This window comes from Desmodus rotundus, chromosome 5 (assembly GCF_022682495.2).
Source record: "Desmodus rotundus isolate HL8 chromosome 5, HLdesRot8A.1, whole genome shotgun sequence".
NCBI classification, from domain to species: domain Eukaryota; kingdom Metazoa; phylum Chordata; class Mammalia; order Chiroptera; family Phyllostomidae; genus Desmodus; species Desmodus rotundus.
This window is the reverse complement of record NC_071391.1, coordinates 148,779,195-148,795,776: the sequence shown is the minus strand read 5'-3', so window position 1 is coordinate 148,795,776 and position 16,582 is coordinate 148,779,195. Positions and strand designations below refer to the sequence as shown.

The 16,582-nt window shown below is 35.8% G+C and overlaps 1 protein-coding gene and 1 non-coding gene across 11 annotated transcripts in view; both read left to right on the top strand.

Annotated features, from left to right (window-relative positions):
* BIRC6 (baculoviral IAP repeat containing 6) overlaps positions 1-16,582 on the top strand; it is a 199,338-nt gene that overhangs the window by 106,764 nt on the left and 75,992 nt on the right. For all 10 annotated transcript variants that reach the window (XR_008426870.2, XM_053924549.1, XM_053924547.1 and 7 more), the window contains exons 38-45: positions 78-211; positions 1,077-1,230; positions 4,837-4,953; positions 6,958-7,112; positions 7,943-8,069; positions 10,193-10,303; positions 11,723-11,856; positions 13,716-13,843. Coding sequence is in view for 9 of the 10 variants with exons in the window: in XM_053924549.1 (XP_053780524.1) it covers positions 78-211; positions 1,077-1,230; positions 4,837-4,953; positions 6,958-7,112; positions 7,943-8,069; positions 10,193-10,303; positions 11,723-11,856; positions 13,716-13,843 (1,060 nt within the window). In the remaining variant the exon portion in view is untranslated. The remainder of the gene's footprint in view (positions 1-77; positions 212-1,076; positions 1,231-4,836; positions 4,954-6,957; positions 7,113-7,942; positions 8,070-10,192; positions 10,304-11,722; positions 11,857-13,715; positions 13,844-16,582) is intronic.
* On the top strand, positions 6,434-6,562 carry LOC112298181 (small nucleolar RNA SNORA52). The gene has a single exon (XR_002974102.1). It is a non-coding gene; the product is annotated as a small nucleolar RNA SNORA52 (small nucleolar RNA).

The following is a 16,582-nucleotide window of genomic DNA, read 5'->3' as shown; positions in this document are numbered from 1 at the left end:
ACTTCTGAAATTAAAGCAATGCATTCGTTAACTTTGTTATATATTCCACTAATACAATCCCTTCCAACTATTGAAAGGTGCACCACCTCTTTCTTCTTTGGAAAAAGATAAAGAAATTGATCTCGACTTACTTCAAGATCTAATGGAAGTTGACATTGATCCTTTAGATATTGATTTGGAGAAGGATCCTCTTGCAGCCAAAGTGTTTAAGGTATGATACACTAGAGTATTCTTTTGCAAACAGTTTTGGTTTATGTATTACTTAAAAAAGGAAAGTGTGCATATTTATCACCAAATGTAATCTACTGTTTAATGTACTCAAAACACATTAAATTGCTATAGGTGCTATAGTGTATACCAAATGCATGGTATGTAAGGGAAACTTACACCATTTTGTTAATATATCCACTTAAATTATCATATATAAGAACCACTAATAACTATGGGGAAATATATTTATGGATTATAAACATTTAAAACAGCATTTAATTTCATCCAAGCTGACCTCATTGCAGATTCTACTTATGTGTTACCCTCAACTTTTTCTAAAGGAGATACACCTCTAATACTTTATATTGGTTCTTTTTGTGTGTAAGAGATTTTATTAAGGTTGGTACGTATCTCTTAGGTTTTAAATAAGCTATTTTTATATATTGGTATAAAAAGAAGAGAACATTACTGAACCATTCCTCTAGATCATTAGGATTATAAGTATGTCTTGGGGAATTAAAGAGTGCAAAGAATGTTTGTTTGTTTATTTTTAGATTTTACTTATTTTTAGAGGGAGGGGAAGGGAGGCAAAAAGAGAGGGGGAAAAACATCAATGTGTGATTGTCCCTCCCCCCCCCGCCCCCACCCGCCACTGGGGACCTGGCCGGTAACCCAGGCATGTGCCTTTACTGGGAATTGAACTGGTGGCCCTTTGGTTTGCAGGCCGGCACTCAAGCCACTGAGACACACCAGCCAAGGCAGAATGTTTGTTTTGTAACCCTGTTTGAGTTTACATAATGTAAATAATAATGTTACTGTTTCTGAAGAGGCAAAAATAAACCACAGTTGTTTTCTGTTTTTTTAAGCCAATAAGCAGTACATGGTATGATTATTGGGGTGCTGATTATGGCACCTACAATTACAACCCTTACATTGGAGGTCTTGGAATTCCTGTAGCCAAGCCACCCGCAAATACAGAGAAGAATGGATCACAGACAGTTAGTGTTTCAGTGTCTCAGGGTAAGTAGGTTTTTATATTTTATGCTATTCCTGAAGTAGTTCCTAAAGTTTTGCTCTGTCCCTTGAGAAATTGAGCCTGAGCGTGTGCTAGGAGGGTTTAATATCACAGGCGTCCTGTGAGAATGCCATTCAGAGGTGTAGGTTTCTGTCAGTCACTTTGAAGGAGCTTCCATTGATAGTCCAGATTTTTTTTTCTCAAAGTAACACTTAGCAAAGTATATTCATAAATTGTGTGGGCTTGCTAGTGATTTTCACTAATTGTGCCTTTATTTTCTTACTGTCATTAATAAACTTTTTAAATTTATAATCCTAATGGAACCTCATTGAATATTATTTTTTACTCTTCTAGTCATGTAGAGCATATCTTTTTTTTAAGTAAAACATTTTCTTACCTTTTGAAACAATCATATTTACCAGTTAGTTGCAAGTATAATACAGAGAACGTTTGTTATATTGATCCATTAGGAGTAAGTTGCTAATCTGATGTTGTTTTTATTTTGTTCCATGAATTTTACAAAGCAGGACGTTCTTCATATACACAGCAGAAAGTACGCTCATCAAAATCAGGAAATTAACATTAATACTAACTAATGTTCAGACCCTATTCAAGTTTCATCAGTTGTGTCTAAATAATCTCCTTTATGCAAAAGGATCCAGTGCAGAATCGTGCTCTACACTTAGTTATCTCATCTCTTCAGTTTCATTCCGTGTGCCAAGTTCCTCAGAGTGAACTTTTGTGACCTTGGTGCTTTTGAAGCTTACAGGCCAGTAATGATTTGCAGAATGTCCCCCAATTGAGTTTGTATGCTATTTCCTCATAGCTAGCTTGTGGTCATGTAACTTTGACAGAAACAACAAAAAAAGTAATGTTCAGGTTTTCTTATTGCACCCCGTTTAGATGGCTCATGATTTTAATTTGTCCCCCTACTGTGGTTTTAATGTTTATTTACTTGACTAAGGATGTGGATGCCAGTCTTCTCCATTATAAAGTTACTCTTTTCCGCTAGTAAAAGAATTCTTTGGGAGTATGGTGGCAGAGGGGTACTTGGGAACTATCCTTTTTTAAAAAAGAATTATAAATTTATTTAATTTGAATAGATCCTTGGTTTGAAGTTTTGGGCTGTGGATTATAATTTACTATTATCATTATTTAATAGTTTTATTGAGATAAAATATAAATAACAAAAATTACCATTTTAGCCCCTTTTAAGTGTACATTGTTGTCATCATTTATTTTGATGTTCAGATAGTCCCAGATTTGACCACTGGGCTCTTTTTCATGCTCGACTCTTGTCTTCTTGACATGTCTTCATCTTTCTTTGAGCACTTCTTTGTTTTCTGGCTCAGTAAGACGATCATTTACTTCCCTGCCCCAGACTGGGATAGGCCATTTCCATAAGGAGAAGGGTATTTTAAAACCTTTAGTGGAGAAATGTGGTTGAGAAACCAAAATTTGGTTGGAAGTATACTTACTGCTCTTTTGATGGCTACGCCCTCCTGGTGCACAAATGTAGGAGAGAATGTAGGGGGGGGGGGGGGGGTATCTGCACCCGTCTCCATCTATGTTCGTGTCTACATCTGTTTATTGAGATGCCATGAGTTCCCATCAGTACATCAGTTCATGTAACTAATCTAACTCCATAGGCTTCATTTTAGTTTTCTCAGTTTGTATAGTTGCATCTTTTTATCTCTGGCACTGAGGACCTGGTTCTCCTTACCTCTAATTTATTTGTTTCCATGATCATTAATTCACTTATTTGGTACACCTCCTTGTATATATTTGCCCTTTCATCCCTACCCATCCCTAGCCTCCTTTGCAAAGGTACTATTACCTACTGTGGTTCTGATAACCCCGTGCCAGGTTCTTTTTTTTTTTTTTAATATATTTATTGATTATGCTATTACAGTTGTCCCATTTCCCCCCCCCCACTCCACTCCATCCTGCCCACACCCCTCTCTCCCACATTCCCCCCCCATAGTTCATGTCCATGGGTCATACTTATAAGTTCTTTGGCTTCTACATTTCCTACACTATTTTTACCCTCCCCCTGTCTATTTTCCACCTATCATCTATGCTACTTATTCTCTGTACCTTTCCCCCCTCTCCCCCTCCCACTCCCTTATTGACAACCCTCATGTTCTAGTTGTTTGCCTAGTTTGCTCTCGTTTTTGTTTTATGTGTGGTCGTTAATAACTGTGAGTTTGCTGTCATTTTTATTGTTCCTATTTTTGATCTTCTTTTTCTTAGGTAACTCCCTTTAACATTTCATATAATAAGGGCTTGGTGATGATGAGCTTCTTTAACTTGACCTTATCTGAGAAGCACTTTATCTTCCCTTCCATTCTAAATGATAGCTTTGCTGGATACAGTAATCTTGGATGTAGTTCCTTGCGTTTAATCTTGGGTAATGTAATTATGATGTGCCTTGGTGTGTTCCTCCTTGGGTCCAGCTTCTTTGGGACTCTCTGAGCTTCCTGGACTTCCCGGAAGTCTATTTCCTTTGCCAGATCGGGGAAGTTCTCCATTATTTGTTCAAATAAGTTTTCAATTTTTTGTTCTTCCTCTTCTCCTTCTGGCACCCCTATAATTTGGATGTTGGAACGTTTCAAGGTGTCCTGGAGGTTCCTAAGCCTCTCCTCATTTTTCCAAGTTCTTGTTTCTTCATTCTTTTCTGGTTGGATGTTTGTTTCTTCCTTCTGGTCCATACCCTTGATTTGAGTCCCAGTTTCCTTCTCATCACTATTGGTTCCCTGTACATTTTCCTTTGTTTCTCTTAGCATAGGCTTCATTTTTTCATCTGTTTTTCGAACAGATTCCACCAAGTCTGTGAGCATATTGATAACCAGTGCTTTGAACTGTGCATCCGATAGGTTGGCTATCTCTTCGTCGCTTAGTTGTATTTTTTCAGGAGCTTTGAAGTGTTCTGTCATTTGGGCCATTTTTTTTTTTGTTTGTCTTGGCCTGTCTGTTACTTTAAGGGGCGGAGCCTTAGGTGTTCACCAGGGCAGGGTAACACTGGTCGCTGTGCTGTGACGCTGTACGAGGGGGAGGGGCCGAGTGGGAGCAATGGTGCCCGTCTCACTGTCCTCCGGATTTCAATCTTTCACTCCGCTACCCACAATCAAACTGGGCCACTCTGGTGCTGGTTCCCGAGTAAGTGGGCCTGTGCACACTCTAGGCCCCCGTGGGTCTCTCCAACAACCTCTCCTGTGAGGCTGGGAGTCTCTCCTGCTGCTGCCCCAACCCCCAGGGGTGCTTTCAATCAGAGGTTTGAGGCTTTATTTCCGGGAGCTGGAGCCCTGGGTTGCGTGGTGTGCTTCGCTGCCCGCCGTTCGTCCGGTTTATCAGTCTGGATGAATGTTTATTTTCTATTTCCTTGGAGTCGGTCCCCCTTGCTGTTCGATTCTCTGTCAGTTCTGGTTGTGCGAGGAGGCGCAGTGTGTCTACCTACGCCGCCATCTTGGTTCCCCGTGCCAGGTTTTTATGTGAGGACACATTTCTCACCCAGGTTTGGGTTTGGATGTCCGCATTTTACTATATGAAGTAGGACAAGAGTAAAAATTACCAAATAGCATTTTTTTAAACTTTTAATTGCATTTTTTTAGCCCTAGATGCTCGCCTAGAGGTTGGACTTGAACAACAAGCAGAACTGATGTTGAAAATGATGTCTACCCTGGAAGCAGATTCCATCTTACAGGCATTAACAAATACGTCTCCTACATGTAAGTGAAAATCGTCATTCTGAGATGATTGCAGCTTTTTAAATTCCACGTCCGGTATTAGTCTGAATGGGCATACAGCACCTCTGTCTCACTCAGTTAGTAGCAAATTGAGAAATAAGGCAAAGGGTTAACAGGTTGGGAGAGTGGAGGGGACACAGTGCCTCCATCTGGTGTCCTTAAACCTGAGTCGCGTTTCTGTCACTGTGGTGTGGTGAGGCTAATGAAACTCCTTGGGGAGTCTGTCAGCTGGCCGCCTGTGAGTTCACTGCATTACACCAAACTTCTGATAAAGTGGGCTTTTTACTAGTAACATCTCTTTATTGTCCTTAAAGACCTGTATGGAAGACCTAGGTAAGGATGATAGCCAAATGGGCCAAATTGAACTGCAGAATTGAAAGGACTTACTACCTAATTATCTACAGCAAAGCAAGGCAAAGTTTTTATAATGAAGGACCAGAGAGTAAATATTTTAGGCTTCCCAGGCCATGTGGTGGGTGTTGGCAGCTGCGTAGCTCTGACTTTGTAGCAGTAAAGCAGCCCTAGACAGCAGGTAAATGAATGGGCATGGCTGTTACAGAAACTGCGCTATAGACCCGGGTAGCCTGCCATATTTGGCCGTCAGGCCATGGTTCGCTGACCCTTGATGCACAGTGCTAGACTTGGGTAGATCTGCTCCCGTCAGGTGAGTACAGGTTAGATAGTAGCATGTCTCTCAAAGACAAATATTGAGGAGCTTTCCTGAGAAGATGATAATGTTCCCCCTCCTTCTCCATCCCCTCACCTGTGCATGCTGCCCCCCACCCCCCTCCAACACCCCCCTACCCCCCGTAGGCCTATGAATCACTTTTCTTTCCCTGGGGCATGGTGATGAAGAGGGTAGATGTAGTAATTAGAACCTAGGAAGAGCATCATGTCCTTCTATGAAGGGGAGTTCACAGTCCATTTTAATAGGGAAATTTAGGTTATTAGCTCTTCCTATGTTAACTCAAATTTTTTAATTGTAAACTTCATTTATTTCTTGTCTTCGGAAGTAGAGAAAAATAGAAGATGGTCTAGTTTTCTATAACCTTAGTGTTGGCACACTGGTATTGTTGTATGTCATCTCTTGTGTAAAAAGGGAGATAGATCCCTTTTGTTGGGTCGGCCTCTCCATGACCGCAGACAGCTCAGTGCTGCTTAAAGTAGCTCTTTTTTTGCTAGCTGTTCTAAAAAAAAAGAAGCCACTTATTAGAAGATCCTTTTGTGATTTATATCTGCTTCTCAGTATAGTCTGTCTTTTGATTATTGCCATGTGCAAAAGTGTGTTACCCCTTTTAATGTAATAACTTTGCAAATATGTGAAGAACTGCTCTTAGAATCCCTGTATTTCTCTGCTCCCCGTGAATTATATATTTAATTTGCTTGGTATGTGGCCTGGGCATCAGGATTTTTGGACGCTTCTCAGGTAATTTAATGTGCAGTCAGGGTTAAGAATCAGTTGGTGTCCATCCCAATCCCTGCTGGTCAGCCTGTGGCCCGCCAGTTTTCATTGGACCAGAGCACCACAGAAGCCTCCGCCAGAGTGAGCACAGCTTCGGTGGGCTCTCGCCACAGGCACTTCTAGACACTCAGGGCAGGGGGTAAGAGAAAGAAAAAAGAATCAGTAGACTGGAGTCTAGATTATTTTAAAACTACCTTCTTAAGATGAGCTAAGATTCTTCTTTTTCTGCCTTTTCTTTTCCTCTTATTAATTAGGAAAAAATTGAAAATAAAAACTGCTAGAGAGTAAGGTTCCTTTCCCCTGGTGGACAGATTCTGTGAATTTTCGAGCTTCTCTGTTGATTGTCTTTTTGACTTTCAAGTAATGTCGTAAAACCAAGTTTTCTAATAATAATGATGAATCATTTAAAAGAATGCAATTTTAATTTTTTTAAAAACGATCTTCACTTACGTTACATAGTAATAGCTAGTTAGCATTTCTCCTGATGCTTTGTGTATAAAATCATAATTGTGTTTAATTTTCAGTATCACAGTCTCCCACTGGAACAGATGATTCACTTCTAGGGGGTTTACAAGCAGCGAACCAATCCAACCAACTTATTATACAGTTATCATCTGTCCCAATGTTAAATGTTTGTTTCAACAAACTTTTTTCCATGCTTCAAGTCCATCATGTTCAGGTATGACTTCAGGAGAAATGGTGCATTTTTAGACATTGTTACCAGCCTAATAAAAGACGCAAGTGACCGGGGCGATCGTTCTCAACCTACAGGGATGATTTCTGTGTCAGGCTCAGATGGAAAAGTGTTGGAGACTCTTTGATGACCACAGCCCCTCAGTGCTGGGTCGCACAGAATTTTTATGAGTCTGGTCTTTACTGATTAGATGCAACTACAGTTGACTCCTGAACCACGCAGGGGTCAGGGTTGCTGACCCCTCCGCACAATTGAAAATTCACATACAAGTTTTGACTACCTAAATATTTAAGTACTAATTTCCTGGTGTTGACTAGAAGCCTTACTGATAACATAAAGTTGATGAGCATGTATTTGGTATATTGTATGTATTCTATACTGTATTCTTACAATAAAGTAATCTACAGAAAAAAAGTTATTAAGAAAATCTTAAGAGAAAATACGTTTACATATTTGTTGATAAAATAAGGAATATTAAGTGGATCTACACAGTTCAGAGCCATGTTCAGGGGTCAATTGTATATATTATAGTTTAAATACATTTGTATTTAAGTCATTAATACATTTGAATCACCTCTTTTAAGTCAGAAAAAACATTTCTGTTAGGTAAATTACAAATTTTAATTCAGTTAAATTTTGTTTTATCAGGGATTTTAAGATGTGTTTGCTTCTCAACTGAGTTGAAGTAACCAGATGAATATTGAATAGAAAAATTAGGCTTAATCATAAGGATTCATACATAAGATTTTGTTTGAATATTATTTCATAATATAATATATACATTTTGTTTTCTGTCAATTTTCATTCTTTTTCAGTTGGAATCACTTCTCCAATTGTGGCTCACATTGAGCCTGAATTCTAGTTCATCTGGAAACAAAGAGAATGGAGCAGACATTTTTTTATATAATGCTAATCGAATACCTGTCATTTCATTAAATCAAGGTAAGATTAATTAGGAGGAAAATTATTAAAGTAGCATAAACAGTACACTAAAAAGGTAATGATTGGGTTAATATATACTTAAACTTTGTTATAAGGGTTGTAATGTTTTAGTGAAAGAAAATTTATTTATACACCAACTTAATAATTGGCAGAAAAGCGAACAGAAAACCCTTATTCTCTGCTCTGTATTATCTTATGCCTGTGTGTAACTAAAATTGACAGCGTTCCATTAATCTTTACATTGGATTCCCTTAAAGTACTGTCTTGTTCATAGGCTATTTTGTCGCAACTGGTGCTTTTTAAAAATATGAATTTGTTCCTGGGGGAATTGGTAATTCAGGGAAGGACATTAATTTCCCATAGAAATTGAGTTCATTTTTTTCTTGGCAAATGCAAGACTGTGGAAACTAGAATAATATCCTCAACAGGAATAGAACTAGCCTTCAGGTCTTGCTATAAACACCTCTTTCAGTTGTATTTCAATAAAAGTGAAAATGGCCTATTCCAGATGCTTTCTCCCTACGGAGGGGTGCCCTGCACCTTGGGTGGCGCTCACACCGCCTGCCTTCCAGCCTGAGTCACAGCCACACTGGCTCCCGGTTCCACTCGTGTCTGCGTGACTTCGGCAAGACTGGTCTACCTTTAATCCATTTCCATCTGTTCCTGCCTTAATAAATTTTATTATAAACTTTGCTTTCATCGCTTTTTAAAACTTAGTTATTACAAAAATATTAAATAAGAGTAGATAGAAAAGCAGTGATTCCTTACTATCATAAGATATTTGTCAGTATCCAAATTAAAAATTGTTCCAACTTTTACAAAATTTTTTCTATTTGAAATAGAATCCATATAAGGTCTACACATTATAGTTAATTATGTTTCTTAAATCCCTTTTAATCTCAGTAAATTCCCTCCATGTCTGTTTTTCCCCTTGCAAAATCGTTTGTCAATAAGTTTGCTATTTTGTAGAACCATGATGTCCTTTGTATTTCCTTAAATTGGTAGTTGCTATAAATTGGAGTAAACTGAAACTTGATCTAATTTGAGGTTTTTAAGGCATTCCATAGGTCTTCTCTTTTGATGATAACAGGTATCGATACTTAATGCTTAGAGTCATTAACAATTCAGCAGGTGTCTGAAAATGAAGATAGACTAATTCTGTCATTCCTTCTTGATTTATTTGCTGAAACACTCCCAGTAAAGAGAAACTTCATTTTATATACTATTATGTCACCTTGTGATGATATAGTTTGTATAATAAAGGCAGGAAAAATGCTGGAAGTTTTTTCTTTTTTAGAATTAGTTTTTAAAATGAACCGGTTCATATGTAGTCTGTGTTTATGATGTGTAAGTTTCTCTAATAAATATCTGTATACATTTATAGATTAAAAGTATTTTTTATGCATCTGTTACAATTTTGTAATTCTTATTGATGCTGATAATGTGTCATTTGTGGCCAGTAAGATATTCCTTTTTAGGGGTGGGCTTTAAAAAAATTCCTGGCTGTTTTGTTAGCTTACAGTATGATAGATGCCTCAGACTGTGCAATTCCTGCCTGAGATCTGGAATGAGCCTTTTTACAGGGTATTTTAAGAGCACAATCTGGGCACTCTATTATGTTTATGCATTTGGAACAACTATTTTGCTTCTCTAGCTGGCACAGGTGCTTCTTACCTGGGCCTTGTAAGCAACCTGATTACTGTTTTAGTGCGTGCTTTCTTGTGCAGTTGTATTGATTTGGATCGGGCTACCCTATCCCTGTTTTTCCAGTGAGCCTTATTATTTCCAGTGTTGAGTTTTGTAGAATGTGAGGATTTTTAGTAAAACACAAAGTCTGTTTGAGGAGAAATGCCTGTAGTTTGGAAAGAGCAACAAATTTGTAATGACGGCACATTATTTTATGTTTCATGGGCTGGGCTTTAGACTTAGCCATAAAATATTATTGATACTTAATGCATTTGTTCTATTTAATGGGGAACTCTTCCATTTTTATGTTTTGGGGATACTAGGAAATGAGCTGATTTAAAGAAATATTTCTTAATTCATTCTTGTTGTTTTTAATGCTTAGCAAACATTTGCTTTTTCTGCATTAAAATGCCCCCTTTCTTTTTTGTTTTGCGTAGCGTCGATAACTAGCTTCCTCACGGTCCTGGCGTGGTACCCCAACACCTTGCTGCGGACGTGGTGCCTCGTGCTTCACAGCCTGACCATCATGACGAACATGCAGCTTAATCGTGAGCAGACACTTGTTCTCTTACACCTTTCTGTTGCTTTACCTCTCTGGCATACTATTCTCGCTGTCGGCATCTTTTCAAAGTTTTTTCTAAGAAATGACATAGTTAAGAAAATGACTGAGTTACTTATTTGAATAGGTATCTTCTGAATTTGTTAATTATATGTATACTTTGTGCTTCTTTAGGTTGATAATATACTCATACATGTACCATCACAAGTTCAAATCCTGTTTTTACCTTCTAAAAACTTAAGAGTTACTAAAATAAAATTACTTTTAGAGTAGAAAGTCAAATATTTAATACTAATTTATGTCTTATGTTGGTTATTCTTTTAAAGTACCTATGTATTTAAAAGTGACTTATTCACGTAATATTCATTAACATATGCAACTAGATTCCTTGGTTTTTGTTTTTCACATCTAAAACCTCTATTAACTGAAAATAATTGCTTTTTCTCAGATTCTAATGTCCTATTAAGTTTTTTGTTTCCACACCCCACCTCTTTTTCCTTTTTAGTTACAATAGTGAAATAATTTCTGAACATTCTCAGAAAGGAACTTTTAGTGCTTTCTGTGTCCCAAAGTCATGAAAATACCCTCTACATTGTCTTCTGTAGTGCCTGTTGGTTTTCATGGTCATGTTTAAGTCTAGGCTGTATCTGGCATTCTTGAGGAATTTGTGAGGTGGGGATCCAAGTTCATATTAGAAAGCAAGGACTAGCCTTGGGAATTGAAACTTTTGTTCCATTTGAAGTTATGACAGCAGATGGGTGGATTTTGTCCCCTTCTGTTTGGGCTTAATTTTGTTAAATGGAAAGCTCTGTGACATTGATAGAGGTATTAATTTAAATCATTGCTTAACATCAGAAGTCCATTGTCTAACTTGGAATATATTTTCCAAATATGGGATCAAAAGCATTATTATATGAAGATAGATTTAACCCCAAAGATATTTTATTCAGTTCAGAAAACTTGTGGGTGTGTTATTTGTGTATCACTTAACGGTATACAACCTTTAAACAACTAACATGCAAAAATGATTAGTTTGTTCCTCAATTTATCTGAAAAAGCTGGGTTAAAATTTACCCTAAAAACAGATCTCTCTTCTTTCTGAAAGAGGAATAGCTTCACCAGAAGGACTTTAAACATTTAGTTATTTGTTTTCCACTTGACCGTATACTGAATAAGATGCCCATAAAACTGGGTACTTTTCACTGTTGGAATAGAGCGAGGCAGGAGATCTGTGGTAGATGAAAATAGAGAATATGTCCATCTCAGTCGACGCAGACCCTTTTAATAAACTGCCGACACCCAGGAGTGTGTGGGCTCTCCTTGAAACTGAAAGATGTTTTATATACTACATTTTCATTGTTTCAGGGTCCATTGTTTAAGAACTTCTATTTTTTAATGTTTTATATAGCTGGTTCCAGCAGTGCCATTGGAACGCAGGACAGTACCGCCCATCTGCTGGTTTCGGATCCAAACCTGATTCACGTTTTAGTGAAATTTCTTTCTGGCACCAGTCCACATGGAACAAATCAACACAGTCCACAGGTATCGTGACTTCAGAAACCAGTGATAGGCCCCTGTTATCCAATTAACATGTTTGTAAAGAAAAACTTTAATGTGCCTAAATATGTAAAGTTGTTATTGCCACAGTATTAACTGATAGCCTTTTATGTATCAATGTAATAAAATATTTTGAATTACTTATACTAAAGAATAAATAGTAATAGATATATTGAAACTGCATTATAGTGGTGGTAAGTTTTCTGTTGGATTTTTGGCATTGATTTTGTATAATTTAAGAAATATTCTGAATAAATATCAGAAAGTCAGGGAAGCATTTAAACATTTTTGAAACTAAAGTTTTTAAAAATAATGTATCATTTGTAATGACTTCTATCAGAATTGAGAATTCACTAACTTGTTTTATGATATTAAATATTTTATTAAAAAATAAGATATATCAGCTTATAAACATTTTCAGTTTAGCAACAGATTTCCCTTATTTTAAGTTCTTACTACATTGTGCTACTTTAAAAAATATTTGTACTTCATTATATTTCTTTTCATATAAAAATATATTTAGTGTTCATAGCATCATTTTAATGGAAGTTATTCAAGACTATCTTACAGTGTTACCTTTAATTCTTAGTATGCGCTAGGTCTAGGTACTGCTTTAGGTATGAGGGGTGTAGGTGGTTACCAAGACCAAGTCTGCCTGCGTGGAGGTTAAATTCTGATGGATACATATGGAATGTAATTTTGTAGATCATAATTAGACAAGGAAGAGAGTGAGAAAGAAAAAGAAGGAACTGTTTCGGTTAGATTGGGCGGAGTTTGGCGAGAGCAGAGGCAGGCTTTCCAGTGCTCCTTGTATATGATTGTTGTATGAAGAGCGGGTGAGTCTGGAATGCGAAGATTCCTGGGACCCCTGCTGCTAACTTCCATGACTTAACGTACGAGAAAGCACACATTATCTGCGTTGACCTCAGTTACCAGCTAGTTAGTGGCAGAGATGGGTGTCAGGGAGCATGCCATTGTATATAACATAGTGGTTTATCCTTCATTTTTTTAAAAAGACATTATAAGATATTGAAAATAAAGCTTTCCTCAGATGTCTCAGTTTTACAGAGGAAGTTTGATTATGAATGTTACAATACATTAAAAATTAAGTTTATCTAACTGTAAAATTAGTTTGGAACATTAAATTACATTTTATTTTTTCCAAAACTCTGGTTGTTTTATGATTATAACAAATTAGAACGGAATAAAATAGTATGTAGAAGTGTTACAAAACATTCCAAAACATACCTCAGGTTACTTAGTTTGATTCTATCATTTCTTTCATTAATGAGGTAGAGGTCTGGGAAGGTAGTTTTTTAGAAATTGGTACAGGTTTGTTTTTAGCTTTAGGCTTCTTATTTGTTTGTAGTTTTGGTGGGGGGTTTTTCCATTCACTTTACTGTTTGCTCTGCTAGTCATTTGAAGCATGGCCATTTGTGGCTTATTCTCTTGAGTATGAGTTCTTTTGTTTTGAAATGGCATAACTAATAAGGTTGTGAAAATCAATGCATAAATTCTTTGTACTTTTGAAAGTTTTATAAAGATAATGTGTAATTCAAGTGAATTTTTTTTATTTAAATAAACCTAATATAAGTTATTCTAAGCCATAATGAAAAACTATTAATCTCTAATTTTCTATTTAGAATACGCATATGAAGACTTAAAAATTAATTGGTTTCCTGCTATCATTGTTAATATTTTTGTTCTTCGTATGAAAAATGACAACAGTATAGCATTCAGTTTAACACTTGGTACTTATTAAAATAAGTAATTCTGTAAATGAATGAATAATTCTGGAAATGGTATCACTAAGCAGTTTTCAATGAAATTTCATTTCTTTTTAGGTTGGTCCGACAGCTACACAAGCTATGCAAGAATTTCTTACCCGATTACAAGTGCATCTTTCTTCGACATGTCCTCAAACATTCAGTGAATTTTTACTCAAGCTAATTCATATACTTTCAACAGAAAGGTAAATTTCAATGTACACATAAATTCCTGATTTGTAAGTAATATGTATTATTCTAAATGAAATTTCCCTCATCGTGTTTTGGGGGGTATATCTGGGAACAGATCAACAGTAGGATGGACAGTAAGATTAAAGGGGAAGAGTTTATTGATGTTTCCCTGTTTGTTTCATTTTATTTTATTGTAGCTCTCCCCAATCATGAACTCTCTTATGAAAGGAATATAGTGTGTCAAGGCTTTGCTTGCTTTTGATGTTTTAACAGATTAGTAATTCTAAACCTTTTAGGTGAAATTTACTTGAATTTCTTTCAATTGTTCTATAATACAGAGAAGTAAAGCTATCAATGATTTTTATTTGAAACCAATATATAATGAGAAAACCTGGAAAAGAAAGCTTATAGAAAATTATATATTTTTTCATATAGAAGTCATAAATACATTTTTAATAAAATCAAGTAATATGTTAGTAGAATACATTTTGACCATAATGGGTTGCTTCTTAAAATGCATGAATGTTTCAATGTCATTTATTGTATTACATGAATCATTTTCATCATACTGTAGGCATTTCATAAAATCCAACATTACTTTCTGATAAGAACTTTTAATACAATATAAGAGTGTCATCTTATTTAAAGTTAAAAGAAACTAGATGATGAACAAATCAAATTCTGGCATGTTTAATTATTTAAAATTTTTTCTTTAATATCAAATAAATTAAAGGTGCTCTTTGCTCTTTTTATTATTTAATTTTATTTAATTTCATTCTGAAAGTGCAAGAGATTTTAAAATTTAAAAGTATATATTAGGAAATGGTTAAAATTATAGATTACATGTTCTTTAAAAATTAATTTAAAAATATTAGAAATCAGAATAGTAGCTTATAACATAAATAAATAAATAATTTGTCCATAATAGTTCGTTTTTAGAAAACACTGTTCATAATACTTGTAGAAAAGTTAACGTGCAAAATTTATATGAAGATAGACTTACATTGGTGCAGAAAACTCAATTTCAAGCTATTTTCCATATTTGTGTTTACTTCCTTCTTTATGAGTATTTTAAACACCAGTGGGGTTGTAGTTCAACTTTTTTATAGTATATACACAGTGAAGGAAGGATAGAGGCAAGAGGGAGTGAGATTCACAAAATCAAGGGTGTGCTGTTATGATTTGCATACATTTATTTGCAGAACATGAACATAAAAGATCTTGTGAGATTTTTGGATGCTATATATAGAATCAGCTGACAAGCAAAATCAGTTACCATTTATTTCATTTTTCTTTCAACTAAGCTTTTTATAAACTATGAGAACTTTAAACATACTCATGAGGTATATAGGCTTTAGTATAGTTCTGTCGTGTGGAGAGGTACAAGAAAGATTTTCATGTGAAAATTTATTTGCTCTAACATTTGTTAAAGAAATATCAATCTAGATTTTAGTTACATGGTGTGGTTTCTTTTCTAAAGTGAGTAAAGTGAGTATATTATATGGGTTTTACATTCCTCAAAAACTAATTAGGTGGGTTTTTTTATCAGCTACTCTTCCACCCCCTTATACCCCAACAAACCCCATAAATTTTCTATAGCAGTTTTTTCTTTGTTCTTTTTTTTTTCTTAAAGCTTTTATTTACTTATTTTTAGAGAGGGGAAGGGAGGGACAAAGAGAAGGAAAGAAACATCTATGTGTTAGAGAAATTTCAATCAGTTACCTCTTGCAAGCCCCCAACGGGGTGGGGGGGACCTGGCCCATAACCCCGGCATGTGCCCACTGAAAATCGAAACGGCAACTTTTTGGTTTGCAGGCCAGTGCTCAGTCCACTGAGCCACACCAGCTAGGGGTCTAGTAGTTTTTCTAATTGTATCCAAAAAGTTCTCACTCCCAAATACTCTTAGTTTTTGTTTTGTTTTGTGTGTTTTTAAGAAAGTGTTTTAGAATCCTCATGAATTAGCCAGCAGCTCTTCAGTTAACTTAATAATATATTGCGTTGGCCTAAAGGTTTCTTTGTTTTTTTCCGTTACATGGCTCTAGTTGTGCCTAGTTGTCTTTAACTTCATTGGAAATGATTTTGTTAGATTGTATTGTGACAGCATGCATTAAAAAAATTGGTGGATTTTTGTGTAGCCATTTTAATATTGAAGATGGAAGAAAATAACATTTTCGGCATATGGTTTATTATTTAAAGAAAGGTAAAAACGCAGTTGAAACACAAAACCTTTTTCTGTATACTTTTTGGATTGATTAAGTAGTTTTTTGATGATTTCATCATTTCCACTATTGGCTTATTATTTATAACTAAATTTGATTTATAATGTGCTGGCTTTACAATATACATTTTTTTTTTAATCACAATCTACCTTAACTTATCTATAATCACAACAGTATATTTCCAATTTTTCTCCTATCTTTTCTAATGTAGTTGTCATATGTTTATTTATCCTGTACATACAAAATACATTCCTGCAATTTTTTCCTTTAGATAAACACAGTATTTTAGACACTGAAGTAAATAGTATTTTTGCTTAGAAAGGGACAAGCCTTTTCTAGGGTGATTAGAGTATTTGAGTCCCTCTTTTCAGGAGTTGAGTTGGTTTAGCTTTTGTTGTTGTTACGGTTACCTTTAGCATTAAATCATCCTCAAATTGATCAAGTTACTCCTGTGTCTGTATGGGCCGGGGTATAGGGGGCATGTTCCCAGTGTTCTTGCTCCATCCCCAGCTCTTGTTCTAAACAGGAGAGCAT